General features: G+C 46.4%; 6 protein-coding genes across 6 annotated transcripts; 4 read left to right on the forward strand and 2 right to left on the reverse strand.

The window, feature by feature from the left end:
* Nucleotides 1-155: 155 nt before the first annotated feature.
* EDB82DRAFT_494688 (uncharacterized protein) lies at nt 156-2,187 on the forward strand. Its single transcript, XM_025733088.2, has 3 exons — nt 156-682; nt 738-848; nt 905-2,187. Exons 1-3 carry the CDS (start codon nt 260-262, stop codon nt 2,063-2,065), a joined length of 1,695 nt encoding a protein of 564 aa, XP_025584029.2. The 5' UTR covers nt 156-259; the 3' UTR covers nt 2,066-2,187.
* A 322-nt stretch (nt 2,188-2,509) lies between these two features.
* Nucleotides 2,510-3,173, forward strand: EDB82DRAFT_123372 (uncharacterized protein). Its single transcript, XM_025733089.2, has 2 exons — nt 2,510-3,030; nt 3,104-3,173. Exon 1 carries the CDS (start codon nt 2,606-2,608, stop codon nt 2,936-2,938), a length of 333 nt encoding a protein of 110 aa, XP_025584030.1. The 5' UTR covers nt 2,510-2,605; the 3' UTR covers nt 2,939-3,030; nt 3,104-3,173.
* Nucleotides 3,174-3,235: 62 nt separating this feature from the next.
* EDB82DRAFT_523016 (uncharacterized protein) lies at nt 3,236-4,121 on the forward strand (the record flags this gene model as incomplete). Its single annotated transcript, XM_025733090.2, has 2 exons — nt 3,236-3,314; nt 3,376-4,121. The coding sequence occupies 2 exons, from the start codon at nt 3,236-3,238 to the stop codon at nt 4,119-4,121; spliced, it is 825 nt and encodes a 274-aa protein (XP_025584031.2).
* A 267-nt stretch (nt 4,122-4,388) lies between these two features.
* Nucleotides 4,389-8,422, reverse strand: EDB82DRAFT_566033 (uncharacterized protein). The gene is made up of 5 exons (XM_065609818.1): nt 7,627-8,422; nt 6,605-7,576; nt 6,043-6,379; nt 5,214-5,997; nt 4,389-5,167 (listed from the first exon to the last, which is right to left on the reverse strand). Exons 1-5 carry the CDS (start codon nt 8,296-8,298, stop codon nt 4,477-4,479), a joined length of 3,456 nt encoding a protein of 1,151 aa, XP_065464481.1. The 5' UTR covers nt 8,299-8,422; the 3' UTR covers nt 4,389-4,476.
* Nucleotides 8,423-9,798: 1,376 nt separating this feature from the next.
* EDB82DRAFT_494705 (kinase-like domain-containing protein) lies at nt 9,799-12,622 on the forward strand. Its single transcript, XM_065608491.1, has 3 exons — nt 9,799-10,927; nt 10,983-11,771; nt 11,824-12,622. The coding sequence occupies exons 1-3, from the start codon at nt 10,289-10,291 to the stop codon at nt 12,562-12,564; spliced, it is 2,169 nt and encodes a 722-aa protein (XP_065464482.1). The 5' UTR covers nt 9,799-10,288; the 3' UTR covers nt 12,565-12,622.
* EDB82DRAFT_494707 (UbiD decarboxylyase family) lies at nt 12,623-14,111 on the reverse strand. The gene has a single exon (XM_025733093.2). It carries the CDS (start codon nt 13,703-13,705, stop codon nt 12,668-12,670), a length of 1,038 nt encoding a protein of 345 aa, XP_025584034.2. The 5' UTR covers nt 13,706-14,111; the 3' UTR covers nt 12,623-12,667.
* Nucleotides 14,112-14,125: the final 14 nt, after the last annotated feature.

A 14,125-nucleotide genomic window follows, 5' to 3' on the forward strand; every position in this document is an offset into this window, starting at 1 on the left:
AAAAAAACGTCTGAACTTACCCTGAAACAGTTTTGCGTATAACGGGACCCCTTTTTCCGGGCGTTCAATACGAGACAGCCAATCGAGATGAAGATCTGCCAGGCTGATGGAGATATTCTAAACACTATATCTTAAATGTATAGTTAGGCGAGAACCTAAAAGCTAAATGGGGCTGAGCAGTGGATCTGTTGTCAATTCTTCCGTCATGGCAGCGGATCCAAGCTCGTGTTTATAATGCTTGGGTTCGCCATTCAGTTGAATGGCGGGCTTTACTTCATCTTCCGTCATGATGGCAGGACAATACCTCCCTGTGTCATCAAGAGGCCAGCAAGACATCCATCTTGAATTCCAAAATACAGCTACACCAAACTCATCACCATCACTATCACCACCAACGAGACGATTCCAAGGCCTTCCAGCACGCCGTCGATCAAAAGTCAAACTATGGCTAGGCCTCACCGGAAAATGGTGCATCACAATTATCTTTATCATAGTCGTCTACATCATCCTAATCGCGTATGCTTTACACGATGTCATGTCCGAGATACAGAAGAAATACTTCAATGCGCTTATCACGGGTTTTCTTATTGCTCTGGGTCTTTCGACAATGAGTCAGTTGACACATGCGGTGCAGGACTTGCGATGGTGGATCTTGAGTAAACGACCAAGGTCCCGTCAAAAGGTGAGTTTGAGCATTTTATGGAAAGTGATTGGTTGACTAATCCATCTAAATGTAGGTCAAAGCAATTTTACAAGTCCATAGCATGAGCCAAGTATTAGTCTTGGCCTTTAAATCAAGTCGATGGACAATTCACGTTGGTGTCGCGACTTGGGTAGCGCTATTCCTGGTATGTCCTCGTCCACGTCTCGCTTCACCTTCTTGGGACCTGACTAACTGCATAAGGCAACCCAAATAGGCTATGCCTCATTGGGCCTTTGCTACTCTGTTGAGAAAACCGAGGACCAAGCCCTCATGATCCCCGGAAACGTCTCCATCGCCAACTTGACTACCATCTCAACCTCAAGTATTGTCAACGCATCTGGATCAACAGAAGCCGAGGAATACGCGGCCAACAGCTACGGGATCATATCTCTGGCGTTAAACGAGGGAGAATTTTACGACATTCCTTGGCCTGGGACTTTGTTCTTTGCGGACAACAAGTTTCTCTTTTGTGAAGGAAATTGTTCTTATGTTTTTCGCGAGACAAACACGTTGACTTTGGACAATCCTGTCAAAGCTCCGGTTGCTGCGTTCACGGATAGAAGGGTCAATATTACGACGCAATGCACGGCATTCAAGGTCCGGCAAGGTGGCAATGGAACTGGGGAAAGTATCATTGTAGGAGAAGGGAGCCGAGAAGCGAATATTACTCTACCTAGGAAGGAAGTGGTTGGCGAGAAGATTTACATGACATCTGCGTCTCATAATTGCGGAAAAGATTGCAGTATTGTTTGGGTATTTGAGCCGTCCACGACAAATTCGTGGTTCTACGACTGCACCGTCCAAATGAGCACCGTGGAGAATGCAAAGCGGTCAGAGCACGAGGTTGGTCCGAGACTGGCACGCTTGGCTACATCTGCGATAGCCCTTGGAGGCCGCGACGGTGCAAACGATACCCGATCAAACAGTTACCCAGCTGCGTCGATCTTCGGCGCACCGCTTAATGGCTCAACCGAAGCAATGGAATACCTTCTCTCACGCTTCGCAACAGGTGTGTTGGCATCTGTCATTGAGTCAAACACAGATATTGTGCTTGCTGGCCAAATGCCTACGGTGGGACAAAAACTCAACGTTTCGCATTGGGGAATTATCACTCTTATCTTGTGGATCACAGCATTTCTTCAGCTGTTGGTGGCTGTTGTGGCGACCAAGGTAGCGGAACGTGTGGTTGTGCCAGAGGGCGATTCCCTGTCTGAAGCCAAAGTTTTGAGGAACATGATTGAAGAAGATATATTGGATGAAGAGACCAAAGATAGCGGGAAGGGAAAAAGTCTGTGGATATATAGGAGTCGACATCTCGGAGACGGGACTTATGATTTATATATGGAAGAGGTAAGGGTATAATCTTGATGCAAATTTAAGTCCTACTAAATACAAGTAATGATTAAAGTCCAAGTGGCCAGAGAAACTTATTGTCAGAATCGGCGATCGGAGTATAACCCGTGAGTCACATAATACGATCCGTTTAATACGTAATGCAATGAGAAATTCAGGTGCATGATCGTATGATTATACTTGACTTGTCAACTTTTTTAAAGTTTTCCAATGGTCGGGCGGCATTCGGCATAGACAATGGTCCTTTTGAAGCTGCACAACACAACCAACAGTCACAGAGCGGTCCAATCACACACAACATATCTTCGTATCTTGGTGCCGTATTTCCAAAAACAAGTGATAGCTATATAAAATAAACTTGTTGCGCCTCGGACGACTACCAAGAAAATAATTTAATTGCATGTAGTGTGGCAAAATTGCGCAAAAACTTACATGTCAGAATAAAAGCCATCCTGCACATCATCCATAAATACCTATCCAGATTGAGCCCTCCAGTAAACATGACGCAACTCTGTCTCTCACAATACTAAACCCCGAACTTTCAACATCATGTCGCCTTTTTATCTTGTTCTGAAGATAACTATTCTCTGTGCAATTGGGGCAATGGCCCTTTCAGCCCAAGATGCAATCCACGCAGACGACCTTGAACGCTATGAAGAGTTCATGAATACAGTGTCTAGTAGTCAATTCCTCGGCATGTATATGGAAAGTGCAGCTGTCAAGATTGACATCTACGAGTACCCATCAAACGAACGTGTTCAGTCTGCACACTTTAAGCCAAGCCCAAAGGCTGATCGATACTTCCAACAAGAGAAAGAACATGCGGATGCGCTTGGAGCATGGGCTGCCTGTGGCAGAAGTTATGTCGCTGAGTTGAATTGAGTTTGCTTTTTAGTTATAACAAACCCGGAGATTAAATGACCGGCGGATTCCGTCTCGTTCAACGCCTGCGTTAGTTGGCCAATCAGACCCTGGTATGAACGCCCTCAGCTACCAACTTAAACAATAGTCCAGCAACTAACACCGACTATTGATTTGTGGCGTCAGCTAGGCGCTTCATATTCTCAATAATGCCCCTTTCCAACTGCCGGTTCCATCCCTATAAACACGTCAAGGTGCCACATCAGGTACATGACATCGTTTCTCGTGTATTAACTCTAGTCACTCTTTACCGTTATCATGCGTTCTGTCGCTCTTCTTCGTGTGGTCTTTGGCCTGTTGGCCGTTGACTTTGTGGCTGCGAGCCCCTGCAAGCCGAGTGAGTACACTACTCCATATGACTAACCACTTCAATGAGACATTGTTGACACTCCTGCTAGTTTCATCCGCTGCCACTTCAGATGCACCCACTGAGACATCGTTGGCCTCATCAATTGAATCCGCAACAACAATCGATACTGCAACGTCTGGTGCGTCTATCACGTCCGCTGCTGATTCGTCAGTCGAGACAAGTGAATCGTCACTCGCCCTTGAAACGTCAGCAACCTCTAATACCATCGAGGTTATCCCCACCACCACGGCTGCCCCAACGACTGAAACGACATCAGCTGAGCCCATGCCCACTTTCACGGTCCTTGCCACCGGCTCGGGTCCCATGACGGGCAGAGGTCTACAAACGTACCCGTACGACAACGCCATGGTTGCTTTTGATGCCCCTCCTGGTGGCAATCCCGCTTTGGATGCACAGGTCTCCCCTTTCACCATCGACTCGCAAGGTAGACTTGTCAACTCACTAGGCTGGTTCCTATGCGGATCCTACAGTCCGATGAATTTCTTGCTCGATGCCCCTGCCGTTGTGACAACCTGTCAAGACGAGTACCCGCTGCGGCGAGTCTTCCTGACCTGTAAGCTGAGCGATGAACTCAAGGTACAGTGTTCGATCCCGGCCGTCACGTGCGTGTCTACGGGAGATGCTCCGTGGGACATGCCAACCTGTTCGGCGGCTGCTGGTACTTGGGGTGTGTTTTCCACAGCCACCAAGGGCCCTGGTCATGTCCTTCACATTGGAAATAACAACACTCCTGATTACTATGACCGTCTTGAGCTGAGTGTTCAGAAGGTGTAAATCAGAGATTATTTCAAGACTCTAAATCTGTTGGGCGTCTATGGATCCGTCTCTATTTGGGCTACTTATTTGACTAGTATTTTACCAGCTTAAAATAGTCATTTTTATTCTATTGTATTCCCCTTCTTCACACTGTATCTAATCTTCTCTTTATCTACAGGCGGTATTACAATTACAAAGTTGTATCTTCCCAGCGTAGTTAGTGTGGTATATATAGACAATAAATATAGCCTACAGCGTCTAAGTGCTCTCAAGAAAGGGATATTTCTGCATAGATCACTATAAAGGCGGGATCTCTAGCAAGTTTATAGATGAAGGTGAGGAAGGGATAACATCTATTAGTTAGATAGATGTACTAGTTGATATAGACTAGCTCAGTATCTGGTCGGATGTGAATATCTATAAGTATACCCGTGCCAACTCGTTCGAAAATACCAGGCGACGTTTGACTTATCAGCAGAACGTACTGATCTGTCGTTCCATCCTCGTTAGTGACCTTACTCGTCCCGACGACTGCACACTTGAAAAGCCCAGAAGTCAACTTAGAATGGATCAAGTCAGTTCGTATCCTTTTCTTCAGCTCATCCTCATCGATGGACAGTTCGTGCGCTCTAGCCTGCAACCTTCCGTCCCAGTGAACATAATCCTGAGAAATGAAAGGGTTCTCCACATCTCCAGTCCAATTTACTTTGCCAAACGGGGCATCCTGATAGTTGATCTTTCCCATGAAAGACATCCATGACCACGAAGGAACAGTCTGACCTTTTGGATATGGTATATTTTCCATGGGGGAAACTTGGTCGCGTTGCCAAAGAAGTAATCTCTCAAAGTAAGCCGATAGAAGACCATATACTGCCCGTGACCGGAATGTGCGGCCCAGACGACTTTCCAATCCCAGGAGGGCCTTGGAGCGGTCCGTAGGGTTTGTTAGGTTTAGTGCACAATAGGTCTGATACAAGTACTGCACTAGTCGAATACTGTCGTCCTTATACTTCTGTATACCGTGATTTGGGAACTTGGAGTCGCCCAGCAGTTCGGATTCGCGACTATATCGAGTCAGCAAGTTTATCTTCAGCTTAGTCGTTAACTTACTTTCGTAGATGAGCCAAGGTCTCACAGTGTACTCCGTGACCACACTCCCAGTAAACTTGAGTTGAAGTGAAATGAATCGTGCGGCGAGATAAAGCTCGTTCCTGGAAGACCCAACCACGTGTGTTCAAAATCCCTTTTTCAACATCCTCGCGAAAGTCATCGATAGCCTCAGCGAGATACAAAGGTCCCTTTGAAGTATTTATTCCGATAACGGCCCTTTCCCTCCTGTGAATAAGAAAGCCATCAAGTGAAGATGCTGAGGAACTCGCTGCGATGGTACAGTACGCCGAGTTGAAAACATCTTCCATTCTGGCAGCTTCAATCTTCCAGTCTGGTGGGTCTTCTTGGATAATGCAAAGCGAGTCAATCCAGAGGTAGCGGACTTTCAACGCTCTTGTAGTTATGACGGCGTCCTTGAAGGTTTGGGGCAGTTCGTCAAATGGGATGTGCTGTTTAAAACCCTGAATATTGTCGATGTAAGTGCAGAACCGCTCTTGTTTGGACAGTTTACCCCAGCAATGGCTCAGTCCTATATAATTCCCCGTAATGTTTTCCTTGGCCGTCTCGACAAGATGTAGAGAAGGGGCGTCTGTTGTGCCGACGTGTATGAGCCTTGTTGGCATTTGGTTAAGAGGCTCCCCATCGGACCCTCGTGAAACACAATCGTGGGTTCTGTCACAAAGATTGATCCACTCGTTGAGAAGTGCGAACTCTTGAGGACTGCCAAGTTTAGGAAGAACCGGCAAGCCCAACTGTGCTTGACGTGGAGCCGGACTCATGTGGTCTGATAATAGTTAGAATGTGCTTTTCAGCATGAGGGGCGACTTGCCTGGATTGAGGTAGAATGATATTGGACAATGGTCATTCTGAGATAGCGACAGACGTTGGCTTTGATCAACAATGGGGTTTCCTGTTCCAGTACAGACCATCGAAAAACTTCGGAACAGAAAGGAACAGATCGAGCAACCTACAGACCCCTCCTCAAGGTCATGCAGAGTTCGATTCAGCTCAATACTATCTTCAAGGAAGTCAATCGAACTGCAAGCGTCACAGAATTCCGTCACAATGGTAGGACGAAGAGAGGGCCAGTCAAGACGTGAAACGAGAAATCGCGCCCATTCGCTATCTGGGATGTTTCGCCACCGATTATCAAGTTTACTCGTGTGCTAGTTCCCTCTGTCAGAGTCTCGGTACCTTAACATGTTCAGGATACTTACTGACTGGGTCATGTCAGCATCGGAAATAAAGAGCGAGGGTTAACGAACGTTCTGTGAGGAGGTAACTTATGGTTAGTTGAACTAGAAGCAGCAGAGGCTCCTAAGTGACGATTTACTCACATACTTGATCCCAGTTAGTTAGTTAGGTGATATGTCATAGACAGGAGGACTTACGTTATCGGGTGGTTGAAGGTTGTTGTCGGGGTGGCCATCGGGCATGGGTCTATTTTTTGCTAGGCTCACAAGAGAAGAGTCAAGGCTGTAAGATTTATGATGACACTTCTTCCTGATATCGTCGATTTTCTCATACAGTGCCTTGGTGGACATGCGATTGTCTACAGGTACTAAAAGGTGCTCGGAGATTAGACGAACAAGCCTGTGAAGAGCTGAAGACTCTGATAAACTCTGCTCCATCTCGTTGATCAGCTGGTTCACAACATGATGCCGAGGGTAAGAATCTCCTTTCGTCTCATAGAACTTGTCCGAAAGGGAGTCTCTAAGATCCTGATGGAAACTATGGAGTTTCGATCTACCATAGATAAGCCAGACTGTGAACTCGAGAAACACGCACCCGAGGCTCCAACTGTCGTATCTGCGTGGTATAGCAGCCTTTTTGTGAAGATAGCTGAGCATCTCAGGAGGTTCATACCTTTCACTACTCATCCTCGTCGTAGTGGCAGCGCGATACTTTGTATACTCTGTGTGAACCTTTGCGAGACCAACATCTGCTACTTTCAGTATTCCACGACCGCGTTCGTCGACCGAGTCGAGAAAGTAGAGGATGTTGAGCGGTTTGATGTCTCCATGCCGGGTATCCTTAGCGTGGAGCTTCATAATACCACCTGCGATACCTGTCATTTGGTCCAAGGCCCACCGAACAAGACTTTTGTCAAGACAGCTTCGATCAGTCCGCCAGAAGGTATCGAGATTGCCTCCTTCAGCCCATGGGAAGACGAAACACCTGGAGGTGCCTTTCGTATACGCAGCAATTGCTCTTATGAGATGTAAATCTTTCAACTCTCTCATGAGTTTTAGCGTTGTCTTTTCTCTCTCGTAAAACTTCTTCACGTCTGAGTTGGCCATGCTGTAATCGGTGTTCATGAACTTGACAGCGACTTCGATATGTTTCTCGTTGAATTTGGGGGTCTAAAAGATGGTCAGACCCAATGCCTGAATGGATAAACGTGGGCCCTTACCATTTCGAAACTTGTCAATTTTTGATGATCGATGCGAAGACCAAGTTTGAGAACTTTGCCAAAGTAACCTCCGTCTGGCTTGGAATTAGGAATGTAGACGAATGGGAGCCGAAGATTCTGATGGAACTCATAGCTGAAGTCGTCTTCCTCAAAGGTCGGGGCCAGGAATGTCCATTGATCTGTCTCGTAGTTCTCTTGCAGCGTTTCTTTCCATCCTGAAAAATACGGCAACGTATGGTTTGATTTGACCCTACAGACTCTATAATAATCTTCTGCGTCCTCTGCATCTTCGACAATCATAAGGCGGATGGGAAGCTCTGCATCTACGAAACCTTTCTGTTTAAGATGCCTGATGCAATTTTCCTGATCCGCCCCTATGAATATGGCGGTCAGAAAAGCTCTAGGTGCTGCCTTAACGACGTATTCTGCGAGTTCCTTGTTACTCTTATGTGAGCCTAGCAGTTTATCTTGATTCAAGGTTGCTTTGACGTTGGCCTCTTGGACCAAGGACTCGATGTCTTTGTTTGGCAAGAAGGGTTCACAATGAGCAGCTTTCCGCTCTTGTTCCTGTTCGTCGGTAAGTCCACGAGTCTTTCCGTTTACCAGTAATCTCTTGATTGCCCTGGAGCTTATTATCTTTGGAACATCTGGTTCTTTCATTTGTGGTGCCATGTCTGGTAATCGTGTTATCGTGACAAAAAGCTGGTTGTTTTGATTTCAGCGATCATATCTCATGAACCCAATCTTCATAACACCATGAGCTATTTAATGCACAGAAATGAGAGCCTTATGGCACATAGCCTCAGTAGGCGTTCTTCAACTGTCATAAGATATCCGACAGGGATATTAAGTACTTGTTCAAGCTAACTAGGGTCAAGAGCTGAAACTGTACGTACAGTCTTTTACAAGTGCCTGATAGGCTCATTTTGACCACTGTAACTCTCCCTTTTGCGATGCATACCTTTCCAGATAAGCCACTCCAGCCCCTCCGTAAGCAAATTAACGGATACTCTGCAGATGATTGGATATGCTTACAGTGATTATCAGGCCACCGCGTCATTTGTTGCAGGCCTCAAATCAGGTTCTCGCATCTGCGCTATAACCAGGAAAAGCAATGAGTGTCTGCTGACGCTCAGCTCTCGAATTCCGTGGTGGATGTTACACTCTCTCACGAACCCAAACATGGACAGAACCTATTTGTATTTCTATTACATACAGCGCCTATTCCCAACACTCTACGGATTCGAAGCTGATAACAGAAAACCGCAAACTTGACGCCTCCTTATTTGGGGATTCCCGTCTTCCCGTGATAACGTATATACAAGCTCTCAGTTGTCTGAGGTATGCTTCAGAATGCGGCAGTGAAGCGCGCCTAGGAAGACATGTCTATAAGACTAATAACTGAAACTCAATAAAGCTTTGCGCTTCCATGTCAGAATGTTCGTGATGTAAATAAAGAAGATACTTACATTAAAATATCGTTGGCGCTTCTGATCGATGAAGCGGTAGAGATAATTCCTCAAGTGATATTATGTAGACATCATTGCGCATCTCCAAACTCTGCACTAAAAGTTTATTCTTGGTACAGAAGATTTGGAGATTTTGCATGAGTGATTGACGACTCTTGATGGAATGAGACGGAATTTCTCGTCGAATTGGCATGGTTGCGCGATGTTGTGTTCAAGGAAAAGAGTTTACAATTCCTACAAAGGAAAGAGTAAAGGAAGATAAATGATCACAAAAAAGCAAGAAGGACAATCGGAACTAAGATTGCTTATATCCTCCGAGATAAGGGGAGACTTGGTTTGCCTCTTGACCTTACGTCGAGTCAGCACATGGTTTAATTTGCAAGTGCGAGACTTGACAAGCCATTGCAATTTGTCATGGCACAGCTGTTCCTAACCGGGTCTGATTGAAGTTAGGACGTAGGACTCATCCATCTCGATCTGCATGTCTCGGAATTACAGGCTGTGCTGACCTATGGCAGTAGTGCAGGTATGCCACAGCCTCCGCCATATCCCCTTTTAGTAACTTTGCCCCTTCGGCTGGGTAGAAATTGAAGGAGAATTTCCACAGGGGTCTGTCAGCAGACGTGCTGGAAGTCCTTGTGACTGTAACTTGCATATGGTGGCTTAAAGACCTAATAATCGGCCTTGCCTTCCAGGAAGCCAGCCTGAATCATCCCCCTGTCAGAACGCCACTCGCCTTCGCACAGCGGCAAAGTTCGTAGAGTGCTTCGGATAACTAACTAGCCGCCCAAATCTTTCTTAGTTCTGCACTTTATGCAGCCCTCCAGGGCTTTATTAACAATGACATTGTTAAGAAAGTTGGGGGCTTTACCAATGTTGGCCAGCCCTGTATTTTCAGCCGCTTGCCATACCTATCTACATTTAGTAATAGTGCAGGGAGGGAATAATCGTAATGGTGGCCTTCTGCAACAAGGCTCCGGTGTTAACCATAGTTACAAAAGCACAGTTATCGGATAGTAAACGCGCGAAGCTGCCTTCTGGTCTGAGTTTGTTCTTTCGATTACTCTAACCTCACAATCCTGAACTTCCATATCCACTCCTGCTTTTATCTCGCCGAACCATTTACGCATAGCCACGTCTTTCGGGTCTCAACTGAGTCATTCTCCAAAACGTCCTAAACTAGGTTCAGCAACATGGATGAGCCTAGTAATCATCAACCTGGGTTCACCAACGCGAATGGTAAGAGCCCAGCTGCCCAACCGAACGACCTATTGCATGAGCGACCCGTAAGCCAAATCATCGCCAATAGGATACGCAGGGCAATAAAACCTTCACCCGAGTTTTACAAAAAGCCCGAGGCATTCGTACTAGAGTCCTCTCTCAGGGAAATACTCAGCCCAGAGCGTGTCCAAGATGTACTTGACGAAATCCACGAGCACCATCCCGAAAAGCCTACTATTAACCTGGACGCGATTTTCGATAACGCGAAACGGACTGGGCGCTTGAAGATACTCGCTACGCTTATCTACATCAAAAAGACAAAGCGTCTTCATAACTTTATCGCGTTCAACGTTTGGGATGACGACCTACCACTTGCAGACTCAAGTGAAATTTTAAAGGACTGGTCAGAGTTATCTTGTGACGGGTTTGTCTTGAAGCAACATCTTTTCCTACCACAAGTTATCGACTTCGAATGCATGAAACACCAGTTATTTCCTAGTTCAATACGGATGCCATTCTTGGATCCATTAAACGGCCCTGACAAAGGCGCACACGGTCAGGTCTCTAAAGTAAGGATACATGAAAACTATCAACGATGGGGCGAGCGTACTGTAAGTACCTAAAGAAAGCCCGGGGTTGTCATTCTAGCTGACTATCTTAAATTAGAGATGCGACGATCATTACGCTGTCAAACGCTTTACAGCTGACCCTGCTTCATTTGATCAAGAGAGAGAGGCATTAGTTCGATTTAGTCATCCAAATCCAGGACATGAGAGTCTCATTCAGCTTCTGTACTCTTATGAGTTACGCTCAGCAAAGTATCTGATCTTTCCTTGCGCTGAAGGTGACCTGGAATATCACTGGGCTAACCACAAGGCCGATCCAACATCGCGGGATGACCTGATCTGGATGCTTCAACAATGTCACGGTATTGCATCTGGCCTCGAAAGAGTCCACAATAACCCATCTTTCCAAGTTCAAGGAGACAGAGGTGAAAGCCGAAGCAGGGGACGACATGGAGACATAAAACCCAAGAACATACTGTTTTTCAGAGACGAAAAGAAACCGCCTGGTAGACTAGTAGTAGCAGACTTTACACTGATGCGCTTCCACTCGTCAAACGCCGACTACACGCAGATCCAGAAGGTGGGGTTCTCGGAGACATACCGTCCGCCTGAAAAGGCTGCGGGCGAGGGAACACAAGTCAGTCAAAAGTATGATATCTGGACGCTCGGGTGTGTCTTTCTTGAGTTCATCACATGGCATCTTCTTGGCTCCGACGCTGTTCGTCCAAGCAAACGAGGCTGTGGACGAGGTTTCACCGCTCCTGATGGAAAGGAACGTGAGGACTTTGCCACATCGCGACAACGGGATGATGATACCGGGTATCGAGATGATAAGTTCTTCAACTCGATTTATGTTTCCGGTCCCATTGTGAAACCTTCTGTCTTGAAAGTAAATATCACTCATCTCTAAATAAAAACGAACATTAGCTAATTTGCGACAGTGGATCGAGTATTTGCGCGGCCACAAGTGTTATTCTCAACCTTTACATGACTTCTTGGACCTTATACAGGATTCCATGTTGATCGCTAAGCCAGAGAAGCGAGGCTCTATGCTACGAGTCACGACAGCAATGGGTAGGATTGTTTCTTCTGCAAAATCAACGATATTATACTGCGAACCACTTCGAAACGCAAATCTGTCACATATGGACAATCTTCCTTACTTGCTGGACTCACCGGACCAATACTGGCCACCTGTTGTGTTGCCACAGCCAGAACATTTCACATCATCTGCCCCCCAGAACTCGGATTATGACCTACTTGAGGATGTGTTTTTGACGCCTGGTCCAGACGAGGCCGCACTGCATGAAAGTGTCGATGGATATCTTGTGGTGCCTAGAGGTGATTTGTCACCAGAAAAAACGTCAAACAGTTTGAGATCGGGTTCATCGGGAGTGGCTCGAGAAATTCACGATTCTACCGAGGTGTTAACTGAAAGCGTGACGCCAGCTACAACCAGACAACCGTCTGTACGAGACGGAGAAAGTCATGAGAGCAGAAGGGTATCAGGAGTAGAAATACCCCATCTAAGGATGCTCGATAGAAATTTCGAGAAAGAGAGAGGGATGCACACCATGGCTAGTGATAAGGATACCCCCATCAGGACTAAGCGTCAGGTGATAAAGGAACGAGTTAAGAGCTGGAAAATGAATATCAAGTCGAGACTGTATAAGCTAATATAGCTAAATGCGAAGTAGTAAATTTAATTTCATTAAATTATAATAGTAATTAATTATAAGTCCAATTGATACTTCAACTACACTGCTTCTTATACCTTGTGTAGAACTAAAACCCATAAGACGACCATCGACTTTTGACCTTCTCCTGAACCTCCTTGGGGTAGTTACCACGGAAAGAAGCTTCCTTCCACACTAAACTCTCATCCTTGAACTCGCTGGGAAACAAGCAGCATCGAACAACCTTGTAAGCATGCTTCGAAGTCTTGACCCCATAGCCAACATATGGAATTAGGGGGATGCTAGGATATTCATCAAAGAAGAACTCGTTTGCCTTGGGTTGACATCTCGTGGCAGCAGCCCAGACAACATCTCGGAAGTTGGTAGGATCAATATCGTCTCCTACCAGATAAATGGTAGGGATGTAAAAGCCGGGCTTGGATGCAAAAACAAGGTGGCCGACCTTATTGGAAAACTCCTCCATAGTCGTGTTCATAGCTCGCAGTTTAGCTCTATCGACCTGAAGAACGAACCAGATGCAGTGAGATTCGAATGGGTTCCAAACCATTTTAATAGGCAATCCAGCATTTTGGCAGATTGTCAGCACCTCAGCCGACTGAGTAAGTCCCCAGACGGTTTCACTCTCTTCAGGGGCTCTTCCAGTGATACAGATAGGTAGAATTGGATCTTTGCGGTGAGTGATGGCATCGACTCTAAACAAGGGGCAAGGCTTAGTCTCTCCGGGGAAGATATGACCGTGGTATTCAGCCATGGGTCCCTCAGGGGCTGTTTCAGTTCGAGACACTGTCCCTTCGAAGATGATCTCTGCATCAGCTGGGACACGGATATTGCTGGTTTCACATTTTGTAACCTCGATAGGACTACCTGTTAGGGTACCGATGAAAGCCGCCTCATTCTCACCCTTGGGTATAGGCATGCCGCTCACCATAATAGCAGCCGGTGAAACACCAAAGCATAGCGCATAGGGCATGTCTTTACCTTGATCTTGCCACATCTTGCGAATAACGCCGATATCCTGTCTTGGAATGACTGGGCAGATCAAAGACTTGGGGTCGTTCTCGTTGATCATGCCTCGAGTAATACTCCAGTTGACCCACGACCCATCAGGAGTTTCGACGATAAACATTCCAAAAGTCTGGATGAATCTACCACCATCGTTCTGATGTAAAAGAGGCGACGGGAGCGCTCTAAGATCGATGTCATCGCCAAAGATCTTGAACTCTTTCACAGGGCCTGAATTGACCTCCTTAGATGGTATTTTGGGTAGTCTCTTCGCCTCATGGATTTTGTTGATTATCTCTTGCCCAGTGGCAGTTGAGGGGAGACCAAGGGACTTGGCGATGCGGATGAATCGTTTTCCAGGGATCTTGCTGGCTCCTACAGGCGCACCCAAGATGCGGAAGAGACCAGTGGACCGGGCGCCTTTGACGTTGTTGAAAAGTGGTGCTTTGTCTTCTGTTTCGTAGGCGTTGCGGACGATAGCTCCAAGTTCCAGGTGAGGGTCAATCTCCTCGTCTATCACAACGCGATCGTTCTCGTCTTGAAG

Source organism: Fusarium venenatum (genome assembly GCF_020744135.1).
Source record: "Fusarium venenatum strain MPI-CAGE-CH-0201 chromosome Unknown EDB82scaffold_2, whole genome shotgun sequence".
Lineage (NCBI taxonomy): Eukaryota > Fungi > Ascomycota > Sordariomycetes > Hypocreales > Nectriaceae > Fusarium > Fusarium venenatum.